Source organism: Amphiura filiformis, chromosome 20 (genome assembly GCF_039555335.1).
Source record: "Amphiura filiformis chromosome 20, Afil_fr2py, whole genome shotgun sequence".
In the NCBI taxonomy this organism is placed as follows: domain Eukaryota; kingdom Metazoa; phylum Echinodermata; class Ophiuroidea; order Amphilepidida; family Amphiuridae; genus Amphiura; species Amphiura filiformis.
Window position 1 is genome coordinate 37,620,675 of NC_092647.1, and position 20,500 is coordinate 37,641,174.

The window sequence follows — 20,500 nt, forward strand, 5'->3', positions numbered from 1 at the left end:
GCGAGGTAAGGGTTAAGTTCACTGATACAGTCAGTCACAAATTCATTGAATCACAAAGCAACAACACCAACAGAAATATAATGAATGTTTTGATATATACGCCATAGTATAATAAGACATTCAACAGGTTTTGAATTCAAGTATGTGTGTAATTATGACATTTTGAAAATATGCGCATTATGATTGACAGTACACAATTACAATATGAACTTGTTTACAATAAGGATCTCGCCAATTCCCGGTACCCGAGTTCCTGCCCGTCCTTGACCTAACCTAAATTATTCGATATTCAAGGTTTTAAGGTCTATAACTTCTCCTTTTTTGTAAAAATTTAAAAAAATAAAAATTGTGTTTTTCAGGTACCGGATTCATGCCCTAATTACCCCTTAGTTTACAATGCATCCAGGCCCGCACAAAGGATTTCATTTGGGGTGCTGATTTTGAAAAGTCCCCTTTTTTCCAGGGGGGGGGGGCAATTTTGAGAAAAGTGGACTTTCTTCCCAAAATTTTGACCTTTTTTGACCAAAAAACCGTAAAAACTGATTTGTTTGCTCGCTACGCTCGCAAATTCTGAAATTTTGGGACTATTTGTATACTTTCCCAAATTTGGGGAGTGGTGCGTCGCCTCATGAAGAGGCAATATCGTCAACCTTGACATGAAATCAATGCATACCAGTTTGGAAAAAGATTCATCAAGTGCCTTATCTAGACAGAGTTGGGCATACATGTATGCCCAATTCCTTAGTCCCTGATATGAGTATGAACTGAACTACAAAACCAATTAACAACTGGGGTCATTCTTTCTACAAAGTATATGTGACCAGTGTAGCATCATTTACAACCCAGGGTGTTACGAATCTTGCATATTTACACACTGAACAACGTATATGACCAGTGCAGCACTAAATTACAATCTAAAGTGTTACGAATCTTACATATTTACACACCGAACAAAGTATATGTGACCAGTGCAGCACTAATTACAATCTAAATTCTAAGGTGTTAAGAATCTTGCATATTTTCACACCGAATTAAGTATATACGACCAGTGCAGCACTAATTACAATCTAGGGTGTTACGAATCTTGCATATTTGCACACCAAACAAAGTATACTGTGATCAGTGCAGCACTGGCTACAATCCAGGGTATTACGAATCTTGCATATTTACACACCGAACGAAGTATAATGTGACAAGTGCAGCATTAATTACAATCTAAGGTGTTAAGAATCTTGCATATTTACACACCGAACAAAGTATAATGTGACCAGTGCAGCACCTGTGAGTACCATAGACTGTAGAATGGCAGCACTGACAACAATATGCATGTACGGTGTTACGAATCTTGCATATTTACATATGGAACAAACTATAGCATACATAGGTTGCTATAAACACATTGAAATGCATGATAAATAAATAACAGGACTATGAGAGTAATGAGAGACACTGCCCACAGTAACAACCTGTCATTATCATTGTTCATTGAGGGATGGATCCAATGGACAAGTGAAATAGGTTGGGGTCACACTTTAGGATCCACAACATGCGCATCTACCGGGGCATAGTTCTTTAACCCCAATACATATGTACATTAATTGAATAACCTTTGAAAATTTGAGTACAAAAACTCATATTCTGCAACTTGAGGTCAAATTTTGCACTATGATTGTTTAATTGGGGTTATTGAACTATGCCACTGGAATGGGGCCATTTGTCGTCCATAGTATTTGTCATAGCAATTCAATACTTGAAATGGTTATTTTGGCGTACATAATTTTTTGTAATTTCCGACAATGGGACCTTTGTGTGTGTTGGTATTTTCTCGATATTCATATCTTAATAATGTTGTTAATGAGAAAATGTCAATTTGCATGTTGTTAATTACGCGACCTAGCCGTATTCGCAGAAATAAAACCCTCACAAAATTATAAGTATAACTAAAGCTGCTGTGATGGAAGATGTCAGGATGCTAAAATATCCTGCACTGGGGAGGCCACATGAATTTCTAGGGCTTGGCTTTAAAACTGCTAGAATCTCTATATAGGCTAGCCTATTGTTTCTCACTTTCAGCATTTAATTTGTACTTTTGATAAAAATTTGAATTCTTTTTTGCAACAAACTCACGTTTCTTTTCCTTTTTCATTCCACTTTCGTATATAAGTCTTTCCTTCATTAATACCAGTGAGAGGTCACAGATTCAGAGATTCCAAAACCTGGCCATATTATCAACAGCAGAAAGGCAGTATGTGTCAGCTCTTACTCCCCCCCCCAAAAAAAACCAGCAGCTAACACATGATATTTCAGGGGGGTATAGCAAGCATTACCAAATTTTTACAGGATTTGATTGTTGTAAGAACCATTAACCAATCCCATCATTTGTGGTTTATGCATGCATACTTGTCACATTTCTACCTTCTATTAAACAACAACATCAATTTTCAAGTCACATGTTTCTCTGCATTGTCGATAGCCCATTGATAGTCAAAGTTGTTTAGAGAACTTGATTTTTGCTGAACCATGAAATGGTATCAGCCTATATGAGTGAATGTTACTAGGTTACTAGCTTACTAAGTTACTAGCTTACTAATTCACTAACCATTTGGTCTGAAATGGACATATCTCTAAATGCCACGAAGGTATGACCCCGTGAGTGGTGTCATATGAAAGAGGAAAACATAAATCAGAGGTCATCCAGGGGTCACAGGGGTCAAAAAAGGTCATTTTAACCGAAAATGCTCTGATTGAGCTTAAATTTAAATGCAAGGATCCTTATGACATTCTAAACATTAAAAAAATATTTTAAAATTCATTTAAGGTCATTAAGGGGTCATAAAGGGGTCAAAGGTCAAGTTTTTCAAAATGTTCCAATTGAGCCGATATTTATATGCAATGATCCTTATCACATTCTAAACATTTTAAAAACATTTTAAGATCCATTTAAGGTCATTAAGGGGTCATAAAGGGGTCAAAGGTAGCATTTCGAGATTATGTCCATTACAGACTCCGGGTGACAGTGGTATAGGCCTACCACAATATACTGCCGAAGCCACATGGTTCAGCTATGGTGCGGTTATCGCTCTAGTTTTAGCTTGATATTTAAATAAGGCTTAAAAAAGTTGCGTCATTTTTCTTAGTGCATCCATGTCTGTCAGCTGAAACAGCAAAGTCATTTTTTATTTCCCCCTTTTTTTTTAAAGTTTTAAAAAATCTTTAAAAAAAATCAAAATCAAAAATAAACCTCATTCCGCATTTGTTTTTATAACAATTTTTTAGCCTAATATTGTTATTTGATTTTAATGTCAAATATTAGTTCCACACAGAAATTAATCATACAAAGTAAACATGTTTCTTGTTTACCTAAATATTACGAGACATAATTTGTCAAGTCACTGTACATACTGTTTTTGGTCAAATATTATCTGGTCATCAAAACAAGGAGCTAGAGCACTTTTCATTTAGTTGCTAAAATAAAACACTTTCGGGGGCGCAACTTCCAAGAAATGACGTATCTTGCCAATTTCCGTCAATATAAAGTCCTTGAATAGATATAATTTTTAAGTGCTTCTCCTCTGATTGTTGTGACTTTCAGAAAACAAGCATTAGTTGTTTATTTACCAAGGGCCGATTCTTACGCCATATTTGACGTCAAATATTAATTTGTTGCTGTTCTAACATGATGTTTTTATGACCAAATAAATCATTTTAAATTAAGAATTTTTGACCCAAACTCAACGATCTGTCAAAGTTTTGAGAAAAAATTGCAATTCATTAACCCTTAACGCTAAACATGGTTTTTGGCTATCAAAAAGGAAAGGAGGAACGAAAAAGGAGAGAAGATGAACAAATTTTTTACTTGGCACCCCCGGGATTTGAACCTTGGACCCCTCGGGTGCCACGCCCATGCACAATATCACTGACTTGTAGCTACGGGGGTTTGGCTGGCCCGGCCAGCGATTCCCTGGGTATATATGACTTAGGCTGATTGCGTCATGCCTGACACATGCAATGCATGCATGCGCAGTGATTTCCTTTGTAAGATTATGCAAGATTTTATTGAGTTAGGGTTAATAAGATATTGCGCTAAATAATTTTATAATATATGGCCACGTTTTTAATAAAAGCTACACTTCCATGCTGACATATGAACGTGGCATGTCAGATGTGTGTAATAATAAGGAGGGCGCATTGTTTCTTTTCTGACAATCCAGCATACGACTACTCTATGTCAGATTTCAATGTTATTGCTATTCTAACATACCAGTGTATGACATAAAGAAAGAAAGAAAGAAAGGAAGGAAGGAAGGAAGGAAGGAAGGAAGGAAGGAAGGAAGGAAGGAAGGAAGGAAGGAAAGAAAGAAAGAAAGAAAGAAAGAAAGAAAGAAAAGAAAGAAAGAAAGAAAGAAAGAAAGACAGAAAGAAAGAAAGAAAGGAAGGAAGGAAGGAAGGAAGGAAGGAAGGAAGAAAGAAAGGAAGGAAGGAAGGAAGGAAGGAAGGAAGGAAGGAAGGAAGGAAGGAAGGAAGATGAAGAGAAAAGTTGTGGAACCACTGACCAGTCAGGTGCTAAGCACATAACAGGGTATAGCACGTCACGACTGTGTACCTTGGGCAGCCACATTTATTTGTGCCTACATGCGTATAATCTGATGATCACGCAATCTGATCATGTGGGATACTTGGCTTGCAGTCATTTTGTGCTGTAGCATTTTGAAGCCCATGGTAGCATTAGGGTTAAGTGATATAAGATCTCACTTCCCCCTCTCTCCCCTTTAAGTGTAGTATTACCAAGTGCATTTGGGTAAAATAAGTGTAGTATGACCAAGTAGTTGGCTGTAAAATTTGTTGATAGATTTTCACTTTTGCCATTTTGAATGACTTATTGATTTGTATGGAAAATGTCCTTTTGCCTTTTTTCAGATGTTTATCTCCAGTACATAATATGTAGCATGTTGAAATGACTTTGTGAAACTCCTGGGCACTATTTAGGGCTGTGCAATAATTATGAGCACCCCGGGCGGTAAAATTTTCAAACGGCTCGCCAAAAATCACTTGCCCCTCTCTCGGACCGCCAAATATTCTTTGCCCCCCGAACATGCCAAATTTTTGGGATCCCAATTTGCAAACCTTAAATGGTCTAGGTATATGTTACGAGCGCAGCGAGCAGGAAAATTTGCATATTTAAGTGTTTTCGTACTGTTTTCCTAAGCCTTTTTAGAGCGTTTTATTAAAAAGGCAAAAAATTGCTTGCCCCCCCATAATTATTGCACAGCCCCTTAGGTTGAATACCATCAAATAATAAGTTTCTAAAAACAAATCAACAAAGATCTAAGATAAGCATAGAGAATTTGTAAATTGATAGTAAACAAAACAAAAACAAACAAACAAACAAAAACACCCTATGTAACCACACCCCATATTTTTATTTCAATATTTTTATTTATCATGCATGATAAGCATGCATGAAAATGAACTTTTCACACGGTGTTGTTGTATAGTTTAAAGCTGCATTGTGGGTCATTGCAATTTAACAACCTGGCATTGAAAAATTACAGGGCTCTATATCAACTTCTTGGAATGGTTTCAAGTTTTCCACCCAACAAAAATGTGGTTCTTTTTAGAAAGTTAGCTTACAGTTCCAAAGTCAAGTTAGTATTTGCACAATTTTCTAGCGACCCACACACCTTCGAAATAGTTTCTTTAAGCTTACAGTAGTTACCCAAGTGAAGAGGTGGAAGTTGAGAGCATTAAATTCACATTCTGTCCCTTTTTTTATATTTATTTTTGTTTATTTACAGTCCCAGTTGGTTCACTTCTCCAAAGTAAGTCAGGTAAAATTAATCAACGCATTGACACTAAATTATGTCGCCATAAGTGTGCACATGTTAACAATAGCCACATTTTTGGTGACCTTTGACAATCAAAGTAAAGAGCTTCACATGCCAACAATTTATTTGGAAACTGATTTACAACAATCCCATGATGCATTGTGATTATTTATCAAGCTGCTTGAAAAATATAATAGTCATAAACTAAAGACTATCCACAAACAGCCAAAGTCCTTGTGCTTTGTATGCTGTGAATTGTCGCATATTCATGAGGGCTGATCACACAGACTATCTACAAACAGCTAAAGTCCTTGTGCTTTTTTTATGCTCTGAATTCTTGCATATTCATCGTTCGATCATGCGTGTGTAACAATCACGCCAGCATTGCATGACCTCGCGTATATGGAATAGAGCATTGCGTATCTTCGTGTAAAGAAGGATCGCACTTCGAGGAACAATCAGCCATCATTAACATGCTGGGACTTTACCTGTTTGTGGATAGTCTGTGTCTCTTTAGTTTATGATAATACAGTTATTATGCTTAATTTTGCTTTCAAAATCATTAAAGAGTATGCTGGTCATGCATCCACACCACCAGTTTGAGTTACTCCCCTTCCCCCCCCCTTCCTGCCAGCTGCCCCTCCCTCCCTTCCTCCCCGAGAATTTTGATAATTTAAGGAGAATTTATCATGTTGAGCGCCGAGCACCAAAACCTTGGTGTTTCCAATAGTAGATGTGGCTTGTACTTGTAGACAAAAACATTTTTTTGCACTGTGAAGGTAACAAAACTAAGTGCATTTAAAATGACGAACTCAAACAATCTGCGTTGCTGATCATCATAACTGTGTTAAAATGGGCAGAGTGTGATCAGAAATTCCAGATGGGATGCTATCGGTTGTTTACCCCATGATTGGGGGGGGGGGGTGGTATGCAAGCTAATCATCAAATAGGGAAAAAAGTAAAAATATATCCGAGACTCAATACACTTGCTGTCAGAGAAGAACGTCCCTTGTTTAGGTTTTGAGAGTGTACACAGTGAAGTGGGGTCTGATTGTCTAATTTGTATCACCACACAATCATAACAACACACCGGTAATCTGATTATCCAATTTACACATTGAATCGTTGGTCGGGGCAGAGCAGCACTCACAAAACCATGCGTATGTTGATCATTAACTGGGCGCTCATATCGATCAGATCAAGAGAGTGCTGTTCTTTTCTGAAAGCCAGTGTAGAGAGAAAAGTAATCATCTTTGCTGTGAGAAGCAAGATTGGGCACATTGACATTAATGTAGGCCTAAATACTGTATTCTACATGCCCAAGTACATTGTACTATACAGAGGACCTCCATAATTGCTGACGAATAGTCGACTTATTCTTATTTGGAAAGAAACAAGAAACAGGTTGCCTTGAAAGACAAACAATCAAACTGACTTTACATCAGATCTGTAGTTTGTAGCTCAAATCAAACAGCATACTTTTGCACAATGCATGATGGGATATCTTCAAGTTGTCATCCAATGCCCAGTGCCAGTAAGTAATATATAGCCCATGATAATGTTGCCAAGCTTGCTTCCAAACTATACACACTCAAAGTCATAAGCCACGTCCTGAATAATATATCATTGAACAAATACCGCTCATTTTTCTTCCTGAAATGGGTTATTCCATTTAAAATCCACACTACCCCTGTGGAAGATTTTGGAAATATCATCCACAGGGGAGTATGAATTTCAAATGGAATGAACATATATAGGCAGCTCCATTTGAAACTCACCCTCCCTCAGTGAAAGATTTCAGATGGAATCTTTCTCAGAGGGTGTATGAAATTCAAATGGAGCTGCCTATATGTTCATTCCATTTGAAATTCATATTCCCCCTGTGGAAGATATTTCCAAAATCTTCCACAGGGGGAGTGTGGATTTTAAATGGCATAGCCCAATACTCCCCAACTACTGAAAGGCTAATACATGTAAATATATAAACTGGCCTCTTGAATACACAAACCTAGCTGCAAGACTTGATTTTGTTTGTTGATATTCTTCAGCCATTGCCATTTTACATGTAGGTGCTCTGGACACAGAAGAGCTATTTTCTGTATAAAAATAGTCATGTGCGGTGTAAATTGGTTGTAATTTGGTTTAAAGTTGAAATTGAAGGAAACGAAACAGATGTTCTTTGTGACATTTACAGGCTACCTGAAGTGATAGAATGGAACTCAATATTACAGCAAGGAATTGTCAGGAATTTGATGAGAAATATTCCATTTCGTGGCTGTGCAATAATTATGAGTCCCAGGGGAGGGTAAAATTAGGGGGGGGGGTGAGCATTTTTTGTGGTGGGATAGCCTGGGGGAGCCAGGGAATATTACCCCCCCCCCAGAAATTTTCAGGGATAAAATGGGGACAGCTACAATGTAAGAGTAAATTGTCATTAAAATAACTAAAATGGGAAAAAAAATCGACAAATTCGGACAAAAATTTGGCTTCCCCCCCCTCATTAAAATATTGGTACACCGCTGCACTCACATTATATATCCAGATCATGTAGGTTTGCAAATTGGGACCCAAAAAAGAGGGAGGGAAGCAATATTTGGCAGACCGAGAGGGGGGTGCCCAAGTAATTTTTAGAACAGTTTGGAAATTTAAACAGGGGGTCTTATATATTTTGCACAGCTCCTTATAGCAAGTTTTATTTTAGGGATTCATCGATAGAATTGAGGGCAAGATCGACTGTTTATATCCAAGCAGAATAAGATGTAACATTCTTACAAATGTGATTTTCCTATGTTTTTTCCTATATCGCGATCATCACACTAAAGCAGCCAAGTTTATGCCCAGCTCTAAACCAATCATGTGCACCGTTAGATAATATGTAGGCCTATGTATAAATGCACATTTCCATCAGGACTGATGCATTACTTGCCCATTGATGCATCAGGAGAACCTGAGATGAATATACCTAAAGTCCGGACAAAACTGTCCCACAAATTCACTTATATCACAAAGTTCATAATGTGGAAGACAGAAAGCGACAGACTTTTTTTTTTATCCGAAGGCATATCACAGCTCATCTTTACATGTAGATACGAACTTAAATTCAATTGGAAACATTTTATTCCCACCTGTGGAAGATATTTGTCTCATCAAAAGAAAGGTACTAAAAGGAGACAAAATGGTATTCCTCTTCAATATTCCTATCACAAACCCCTGACAATTTTTGCCTCTTACTCACTTCTATTTCAAGGAAAAAGTTGAAACAACTTTATTTAGCACAAGCTTGCCAATTCATGAGAGGCAATTTTTGTATAACTGCAGAGTTGCAACAAGTCACAACAACTTGTGACTCGAGGTAAAATGCGGCAACTGATTCAAATGATATTCGGTGACTTGACTTCGTTCAATTTGTACAGCGACTCGACACGACTCCAGCTAAAAAATTTAACCAAATGACTCGACTCAACCAGAACTTTAGGCAACTCTTTACAACACTGGTTAACTGTGAATTTGTATGCATATACTTTGCAACCTCAGTCACTAAGGGCTCATATTGAAATACCCTACCACGCTTTCACACAGAAAGAAGGCAGGATTCCCCTCGCTAAGCACCCACCTCAGGAAAGCTTGGTCATAAAACGGATGGATTATATGCATCAGTGATTTGAAGTGGTCTGGTGACAAGGATTATAATAAAAGTTTATCAAAGACTGGCAATTTTATTGATTGTTGAACTAATTGAACTAATCAGCTCATCGCACAACCCAGGAAAGGGTGCTCCTAATTTAAGTGGCTAATTGCAGTGTTATAATCATACAGGATTTTAACAAAAGAAGGCTAGCACAGGAAAGCTGCAGGATGGCGCACACCTTCCTGTGTAAGGGAATTTCAATATGAGCCCTAAAGTTAGTCAAGATTTCTGCCTGTCAACTGTTTCTATTTTCAGAATATGGTTAGAGCAACTTTATTCAGCATGGAATTGCTTACACAAGAGACAATTTTGAAACTAAAAGATGATTTTCTGGGAAATAGTTCTCTTAATGTATATATTGCTAACATCACAAGCCCAGGTCACTTAAGTCCAATTTATACTTCCTGCTTCTTGCTATTTACAGGCTTTTAATGGAGGGCTTAATTCAGCAAGGGGTTGTGTTTGACAGGCAATTCTTTTCAATAAAAGTACTTTCCAAGATTCTGTTGTGTAAAACACACACACGTGCACGATAAAAACGTGCCTAACACGTATGTCGCCGCTACCTATTGACAATTTTTTTTATTAATTACGACTATTTCTTTGACCTTTTGAGACATTGCAAAAGAATGTTAACTACCCACAGTCGGTGACCCTCACATACTTAGCGAGCGCCTAGCACGAAGTGAGAGGGGGCCTCTGCTGACACAACCTCTCTGGATAGTAAACTAAAACAACAAAGCCCCAACAGTAGTACTAGTCGATAACAGGCACACTTTCTAGGACTTCAAGTGACAACCGGACACCTTTCTTAATAGAGAGGTGGGTGGGAGGTGCGCAGCTGAAGTGGGTGCGTTTTCAGGCTTTGTAGTATATATTTGGGTCACAAAATTCAGAAAACTGATTTAAAGATGTAATTTATTTCCAAATTGTCTCAAAAAATCAGGAAAAGTACAAATTTTCCCATTTTGTTGTTTTTGTGTTTTTTGAATTTTTCTTAAATTTTCCGGAAGAGAATTTACGGTAATTTAGAACAGATATAACAAAAAATGAGTATATTTTTTGGTGTCTCTTTTTCATCAAATTCGGTGTATTTGTGAGGTATGTTTTCAGAATCCATGCTGCACATCACTTCCCAATCCAAAATGAAAACACATGTGGCTCAAGCTATGAATATGAGCTATACCTTCCAGTAGGTTCATTTTCCCTACAAGCTTGGAAACTAATCCCAAATTCCAAGACCTACACATATTTTTTACACCAACATGTCTTCCCATGTTAACATGCAGAATCTGCTTGCTTCATTTTTTTAAAGCTCAGATGATATTGTACACTATGTGCAGGCTTAAACCCACAAGCCTCTGTACAGGAATTCGCTGACCACTGTCGCCCAAGGCACATCATAAACCATTTAGCAACAATCAGTGAGTTGCAGCTAAGAAACACACACTCTATACATACCACAATACACTATTGCAGCTAGGGTCAGCTCCTTGAGCTCTTGTGCAGGTAACCGAGGCAATAAGAAGTTAGTTTCAAGAAGAAGAAAGAGAGACTGTGCTGGGACTCGAACCCCCACCATCAATGCATCAGTGCTGGGACTCGAACCCCCACCATCAATGCACCAGACTATGATGCCTTACTGATTGAGTTAAACTTGACTGCTTAATTGAGTAAATATGAGAACATATCGACTGCTCAGTGCCAGAAGTGGGTAAGTGCAATAGCTGTAGATTAACACAATATTCTGTATAAATTGCCAAATGTTTACACGGCAGCTATTGCACTTACACACTTCTGCCGCTGAGCAGTCAATATTATGTGACATGACCTAATCCAATCAGACCAAAGAAGACATTTATCGAGATATCAGCAACAATAAAGAACAAAAAACATGAACATAACTTCGAAACCAGACTTGGGGACTTCAACATTGGTAAGCTTGGGTACTGATGAGCAAGTTAGTGACGGTAAGAACTCAATTTTCAATATTTCAAACTTTGGATGAGTGGATCAGATCGTGTCACATTTTGTGAGCAGGTCGATTATACATCTACACTTTTAGAGAAGAACGGCTGTCCCTTGCTCAGATTGCATACGCGGAGCTTTGTGTTCCATTCAAGAGCGCCGATCTGCCCCGACCAATGTTTTGATGCTTAATCGGCAAATCAGATTATCGGTCTGCTGTTATGATTGTCAGACGATTGAATCAGCCAATCAGAACCCCACTTCAGTGTTTACGCTGTGCACGCTCTCAACACGTAAACAACTGCCGTTCTTCTCTGCCAGAAACTCTAACGGCCTCCAAAATCAAAAAAGCTCAAAAGTCAGTATCTGTAATAAAAAGTCCTCACAAAAAATAACTCGGCCGTTAAAAATAATGCCTATAGTTTCAAAACTGTTAATCATATTCACAATATTTTTATGTAGAAAACGGATATTACGCACATTTTGATACCCCATTTGACCCAATTTTGATCAATGTTACCAACACAGTAGTGTTTTTAAAGAAAACTCCTGAATTTAAAAGTTGCATTAACACATTTTACAGTGATCAGTGGTTTATAAAATGCAAGCATTGTGACATGTAAAACCCGCCATTATCATTGCGTTGAATTAAAACCAATAAAATTTACTACAAAAATGGTCACCTTCAAACTAACACTGAGACCACAATGCTTAGTCCATTGTAACAAATGAGCTGTCAAAATTGATGTAATTAAATTTCCTTGCTCCTGATCTTTCAAATACCAAATAGGCTTAATAGGTCATAGGCTTTTTGACTGAGTAACTTTTTGTGAGGACTTTTAGATACTGCATTTTTACATTGGGAAATGGCAAATATGAAATACCTGTGACATTAAGAAGAGCTTGAGCTTGTTGCATTACTGATGAGCTGCTTCTGACTGTACACACATATACTCCACTATCAGAGCCTTGTAGTTCCGATAACATCAAATTACTGAATCCTACTTTCTTACTACGGTCTTGAGGTATTGATAATCCATCTGCAGAGAAGAGAAAACAAGTATTCAAATTAACAGAAACCATTATTATGTTCTTAACCCTATGAGAACTACCTGCCGATTGGCCAAAAAGAAGTTTTCATTATCAATTGGACCAATCAGCAACATTGTTAGAATAATTTCACCACACAAAAAACTGGGGTGAATTATTTGCAAAAGCTCCATTCTGATTGGTGATTAAAATGAAGATATCATGTAATTGACCAATCAGAGGCAATGTTAGATCGGCAGGTAGTGCTCAGGGGTTAAGCAAAAACAAACCAACAAACAAATAAGTTACATTAAACAGCAGTGGCTAAGGCCCTATGGACCCAACATTTGTTGTTGTTTTTTTGTTTTTTGTTATTTATGTCGAGCATATCTAGGCATTAGCAGCTGAAATCTATGAGATAACGCTGACAAAACTTCAGCCAGGCACAAGTGACCTGGTGAAGGTGGTCGCTGCAGATAGCTGGTCGGGGTATTTTTACAGGACAGGCAAGTGTAGCCAACAATCGGGCGCTACCCTGATCAGAACTGACTGTAACGAGGTCTTTTATCGCAGATCATCTGCCCCGCCATTACCAGATGAACCACAGGGAGAGCGGAGATTGTTTTTGTCCTGCGGGGAATTGAACCCGGAATCTCTCACACTAAAGGCAAAGACCTTAACCAGTTTTCCACGATTGCATGTAAACATATAGACATTTCTAGAGCTTAACAAAGAAAAAGAAAATGTTTAAAGACCTGAAGTGATCGGGCCTGTCTGATGGAACTGGGTAGTGAATTCCAGAGGCGTGGACCATACACAAAGAAACAATGGTAACCTCAGATCACTGGTATTAGGAATAGTGAGTCTGGTAATACCCTTGGAGGAAAGAGTTTTTGCTTCACTGGCCAGTGGCCACTTCGCGTTTGAGTGTGCAACTATTTGAGGATCTCACGATCCGACGAACTTTTGCCAATTGTAATTTGTAGGCGATATCTCAAAAGCAATTTTGGTAACAAAAGTGACTAATTTTGCTTGCAGTTTATAACAAGTTTAATGGCCTGCAGTATAATGTTGACAGCATGTTGTAACATAATATGTGTGAAGATGATATGTAAGGGTTCAGCGAGGTTGTTTGATGTGATCATTATATAATGTTTCTAACAACATTATATAATGTTTCTAACAAAACATTATATAATGTTCAATTCTAGACCTGAACAATACCAACATCTATCACACTGATAGAACAGTAGAACACAGTATATTTTAAAGCTATTTTTAACATAGATATCATTATATATCAAATTATTCATCTTTTTCTGCTTTTTGGTTCTATTTTTATTATCTAAACTGTCATTTGTGTACAGATTGAGGGTGCTATCTACATATATTTCCAATTTAAATTAGCCAAATAATATGAGTTATTCATTACATTTCAAGATAAAACTTTTTTTGAAAATTTCCTTGCCATTTGTTTGTCTTTTTTCTGATGTTTTAATACCATTTTACAAGTGTATACCCCTTGTAAAAATGCAAACAAGATTTAAGATAAATAGCGCCATCATTGTTCAACTTTACTTAAAAATAACTATAGTTTTACATGCCATCAAACAACTGGGAGAGTACACATTTCTTTCTTACCAACTTTATTCTGATTTATTTTTAACATTTTAATTAACTTAGGTAAATCCTTAATTTGTGTGTTAATAAAAACATCTAGGTTATCCTCAATGATTTCAGATAAAAAAATTAATATGAATATGAATGAAAATATGATTACTTTCCATACACTACATCATTTTTATTTTGAAATATTTAAGCCAGTTATAATCAAAATGGCTAATCAGTCATTAAAGGCTATTACGTAAAATGCCCTTCACATTTCTCAGTTGATACTGTCAGGACACAACATGATAAATTGCACATACTACTGCATCAGTCACTTGCATAGCCTTTAGGTGAGCTAATTAACACAGTCCGATCACCATTAGCAAGCACGCTGACTTGAGTTGCCATGACCTACTTAACTAGCCCAATTGTGCGCCTTTTGGATGGTGTTGTATTTTATATACCTGAGCTACAGACTGACCTTAAGATTGCCATAAATGCATGTTTTAAAATCATGAATCAACTTGAATCTCTTTTGCTGCATTTTAAAACCTGTACAGGTCTTGATTCAAGACAAAATGAAAAACCAAATTAATTTGGAACAAGTTGGGCATGTTGGTTTGCAATAATCCCCGAGGAAGGTGGAGCAGGGATTTGGGGAAAGTTGCCCCCTTGCTCGAAATACCATAACAAAACTGACCACAAGTTGTAATGAGCATCTTCGTTAGGCCCAGGTTTAGGCCACAATTGTCCTAATTTGTGTTAAAACTGCACATTTTGGCAAACATCACACGCATTTGTCCCGGTAAAGTCGTTTTAGCAGCGAGTCAGCGGGACTATTTGTATATTTTGCTCGTCATTTCTCAGTGGCCTCGTTATGCTCCTGAATAATTTGTCCTTCTTGTTTAGCCCAACTGGGGACTGTGAGAATAAGTGATATGCCATGTACCTTTTTGTTGTTGTTATGATTTGTTTTTTGTTTTTTATCAAAGAGCTAAAAATAAGTCTTTTTACACAATATATCCCTACACAATAGGAACTGAATAATGAGAAATCTGGAACAAACCTCAAAACATGGATAATACTTTTCAAAAGTATATTTTAAAACTGGACAACAACCCTCACTTTTTGAACCGAATATTTCAGAGAAACCATTCTCCGTCATCAGCGGTGTAATGCTGTTGGTGGACTGACTGATGATTCTCCAGTGTTTCTAGATGTTATTGACAATGTCCTTTTTGTTCTTTGCGATGGTGTTTCCCCGGGGTGTTTCATTCGCGACAATAGTCACTTCCATTTTGATGCATATACTTTGATTATTTAGTATAAACAAGAGCACCAATGGCGCTGTGGCTCTACGCTTTTTTTGTGGGAAAGCAATTGTTCTTGGAGTCGAATGCGCAACAGGTTGGTAGGTCGGTCAATTTTTTAAACCTTCAGTTTGAAAAAATTCCCCACAAATATTCAATACGGTCCTTGAAACTCGATGCGGTGGTCAATCTTCCTCCTCCGCATTATTATTTTTTGCCGCATTACTATTAGTTGCAAAATCTGAAAATAATTCATTATTGTGCAAATTACTACTGAACCAGCAAGAATAATTTGTTCTGCAAAATTTTAAAATCCCTTTTTTAGTATTTGAAGCTTTCAACAACTATAGAAAGCCTTGGCAACTATTAGAATTCATCTAAATTGACCTCAGACGACCCCGAAATGACCTCCCAAAAATTTTGCTCTAAATGGTGACCTCAGATGACCCCGAAATGACCTTCTAAAAATTTGAATTCAAATGTTGACTGTACCCACCAAGTTTCATGCCCATACGACAGTTTTTAGTAATTTGACCTCAGGTGACCCCTGGCTGACTCCGAAATGACCTTCCAAAAATTTGGTTCTAAATGTTGACTGTACCCACCAAGTTTCATGCCCATACGACAGTTTTGCTAATTTGACTTCAGATGACCTCTGGTGACCGTGACCCACTATCCAATACAAACTTGTTCTGTGCGACCCTACAAAATTAGGCTCCAAATGTTGGCCGTGCCCACCAATGCCCATACAACATTTTTAGCAATTTTACCTCAGATGACCCCTGGGTGACACGGTTGACCCTGAAATGACCTTCCAAAATTTGACTCCAAATGTTGACTGTACCCACCAAGTTTCATGCCCATATGACAGTTTTTGCTAATTTGACCTCAGATGACCCTGGATGACCTCAGGTGACCTTGACCCACTAACCAATACAAACTTGTTCTGCCTGGGGTCAAGATGCACCCACCAAGTTCGAGGAACATGCGACCCCACAAAATTTGGCTCCAAATGTTGACTGTATCCAGTTTCATGTTCATACAACAGTTTTTTAGTAATATGACCTCAGATGACCCCTGGGTGACCCCAAAATGACCTTCCCAAAATGTTGATTCCAAATGTTGACTGTACCCACCAAGTTTCATGTCCATACGACAGTTTTAGTAATTTGACCTCAGGTGACCCCGGATGACCTCAAAATGACCTTCCCAAAATTTGACTCCAAATGTTGACTGTACCCACCTAGTTTCATGCCCATACGACAATTTTTAGTATCTTCCCAAAATTTGACTTTAAATGTTGACTGTACCCGCCCAGTCGCATGCCGATGCGAGTTGTTAGTAATTTGACCTCAGATGACCCCTGGGTGACCCCGGATGACCTTCCGGAAATTTGACTCCAAATGTTGACTGTACCCACGGTTTCATGCCCCTACAACAGTTTTTGCAAATTTGACCTCAGATGACCCCTGGATGACCTCAGGTGACCTTGACCCACTAACCAATACAAACTTATGCTGGGGTCAAGATGCACCTAGTACCAGGGATCTATCGATGATTTTGTTTTTGGGTGGATCACCGCGCCGCATAGGCATTTTACACATAAAATACACATAACCCACACACAACGCATAATTGAATAACAGACCGGTACTGCACAGTGCCGCTGGTTACCAGTTGTTCTCATTTATGTAATCAGCAATTGGAGCCTACAAAATGTGGTGCATTTATAGTGTACGGTACTATGATGTGATCTCTGGAATTGACACAAATTTTACGGTAACAAAATCAGTCATACCCAGAAAGGATAAAATTCGAATTGAGAAAATATTGTATGTGTGACTTGTTGTACTAAAGATGCATCCACCCACCAAGTTTGAGGAACATGCTTCCCCTACTATGCTAGTGCTCTGACGATAAGGCCAAATAAAAAAATAAACATGTTTCACGTCCCCTCCCGCTTCCTTTTTTGAGGTTTCCTCAAATATCTTTTTATTTTTTGAAATTTAGTTATAACTTTTCAAAAAATATGTCTAGGAAGTTGGGATGCTTTCTATAGCCTTGTTAAGATACCAGACACATTTTAGGAAGGTTTTGTGATCATTAGAGGGGGTGTAACTCTCAGAACAACAAATAAAAAAGGGCCTCCTCCTTTTTCCAGGCATTATTGTATACGCCAAAACAGCTCTAAGTATGGGTATTTACACCAATTTTGCGATAAAAAATAGAAAATAAAAAGCCCCCTCTTCCTCCTTTTTTTCGAAAACCCGGACGTGAAACATGTTTTATTTTTTACTTGGCCTAACACTCCGATCGCCATGCAATCTAAGTTTTGTAGGCCAGTGGGACAACGGAATCACTACGTGAATCGAGCTACTACTACACTAGTCTCTGAGAGAAGAGGCAGACACAGACAAACAAACAGATTCTAGTGAATTAAATAGTGATGATCAGTTGTAGCAGCTACAAATTTCGAGCGTTTGTCAGGGAGTCAAACCCCCTCCATTTATATTTCCCCCACACTTTTTAGACAGACACCCTTTTTATCAAAAATTGAACCCCCACCCTTATGCAGTGTTTGTGACCAAAGCTTACAGCATTACTTTATCAAATTCGGAAGACTGAACATCGGCGCTATCGCCGTTTTATACAGTCACTTCCGGGTCCATTTTATCACTATCTGCGCCATCAATCCATTTCAGAATCCAAATTGATGCAGAATTTATCCTCATCTATCAAACACTCATGATTTTCTTATTCATCTGAAACATTTGCGACATAATATTGGCAAAACTGCAATCATCTTTCGAAAAGATACGACTTTAGATTGTTTACAGCATTACTTTATCAAATTCGGAAGACTGAACATCGGCGTTTCATACAGTCACTTCCGGGTCCATTTTATCATTATCTGCGCCATCAATCCATTTCAGAATCCGAATTGATGCAGAATTTATCCTCATCTATCAAACACTCATGATTTTCTTATTCATCTGAAACATTTGCGACATGTTGGCAAAACTGCATCACTGCAACTGCATCGAAAAGATACGACTTTAGATTGTTTATCATAAAGTAACACATGGGCAAATGGGCAAAAGGCTGAGATACCTGTGAGATCCTGAATACATGAATACGTCAGTCTATACTCTCTACACGGCCGCTGTGGTTCGGATCGCTCCACTTCTAGTGTGAGCGAGCGGGCCAAAGCGGCTGATGTAGAGACTGAAAATTATATTCATTCATAAAACTCACGGCGCGTCGATTCTACTACAGGTGACGTCGTATGAATTGAAAACATCAGCAAATTAATTTTTGACATTTTCTTTCCAGATTTATGAAGAAAATATGAATGTTTTTCAACAGATCATCAAATTACTTTATTATATTTTTTTTTCAATTGGTAGCGTTACCCCTACGCTTTATAATTATATATTGCTCACACGCTTTTTAGAAACCCACCCTATAGGCCCCCTATTCCGCAAAATTGTAATTTTTACAGATTTTCAGAATTCCCAACCCACGCTGTAGAAAGCGTGCCAGACAAACAATGATAATGAATAGCCAGATGTGACCTTGGCTGTCGAGACGTTGTTTTCAGGGTTGTCAAACCAGCGATTTGGTAACCCAATTAGGCGACTTTTGAAGATTTTCCCGGGGACAATTTCCTGCCCCATAGAATACAAAGGGTAAAGAAAAAAAATTGGGCGACTTTTCGATTATTTGACCTGCGATTCGGGCTGAATTTTTTTGGCAACCCTGGTTATTTAGCGTTCATTTAATTAAATTACTACGCCGCTGGTCTCTAAATATTTTGAAGTGTTGTCCCATGGTAACAAAACTCCGAGAACTCAATAATAAACAATCTGGACAAAGGAATCATCCAATCACGTTTCTATCCATGTGAGATCACCGCAAAAATTCATGATAAAAGGTCACTTTCCCAAAGAAAAATAGTGCAATCCGTCAATTCCGCCATGATCTCACAACTTAAATTACTCAGACCAAAATAATCTCTAGCGCATACAGGGAACCAAGCAAAACGATAGAAATGACTTGTTTCTCATGACGACTTTTGACTTTTCTCACTTCAAAATAAGTACTTTCCCCACCCCAAATTCACTTCTAAAGGAGTGCAATCGATTGCTAAATAACTAAGCAAACCTTGGAATGTAATTTCAAAGCCAAATATCATTAACAAAAGAAACCTTAGCATAAAAAGCAAGAACGCAAGTGGCCAAAATTTGTAGCAAAAATACAGTCCTCACTGACTACAATGACTAAGGCTCACTAGCTCCGCTAAGAGCCAAAAAATGGGACTTCTTTGAGGACCTTTTCTCTTGGGGTCCAAATTAGGTTTCTTGAATTAGCTATATGGTCTGCTGCCTTTAATGTGGTGTTGGCTAGTGTGAAATATAACTTTTCTCTAATAGGGTGGAAATTAGGTTTCTTGTATTAGCTATGGTCTACTGCCTTTAATGTGGCATTGGCTTTGTTTTTAGTGTGAAATATAATGGCAACCTTGCTTAATAACATCAGTGTAGGAAACGTGCAACAAACAGCACTATGCCCTGGACATATGGTCTCGAGAGTGTCAACTCATTATATAATGTATAGCCATGTAATATCGTTGATCATGAAGCCGGAAGTATACCGGAAATACTGCGATATTTTTTTCGACATTTCTGAAATATTAAATAGTAATACTACTCTATTGCTCATTTTACAATATCATTTTTTTTTTAAATATTGGCATAAAATGGGGTTTTTGACTTTGACTTGGTTTATGTCCCTAAATGTATAATAATAATATAAATCTTTACCTAGCCAACCTGACATTAAATTATAGTTTTAACTTTGACCTATATAAATATATAGATTTTTGTTGTTTGATTGGTTAAAACTGCGTCACATGACATGATTGTGAAATAGTTTTTTAACTATTCTTGAGTTGAAAGGTTGTTCCCATGGCGGCAGGATACAGTAGTTCTATTTCCCACTGTCATGGCAACAACCTGTTCGCTGTATGCACTGCTTTACGCAGAGATGACGCGTGCCGCAGACTCATTTCT

At 37.8% G+C, this 20,500-nt stretch overlaps 1 protein-coding gene across 2 annotated transcripts in view; it reads right to left on the reverse strand.

Annotated features, from left to right (window-relative positions):
* Positions 1-20,500, reverse strand: part of LOC140142803 (protogenin B-like) — a 168,056-nt gene that overhangs the window by 48,366 nt on the left and 99,190 nt on the right. For both annotated transcript variants that reach the window (XM_072164808.1, XM_072164807.1), the window contains exon 5: positions 12,366-12,521. In XM_072164808.1, the coding sequence (XP_072020909.1) occupies positions 12,366-12,521 (156 nt within the window). The remainder of the gene's footprint in view (positions 1-12,365; positions 12,522-20,500) is intronic.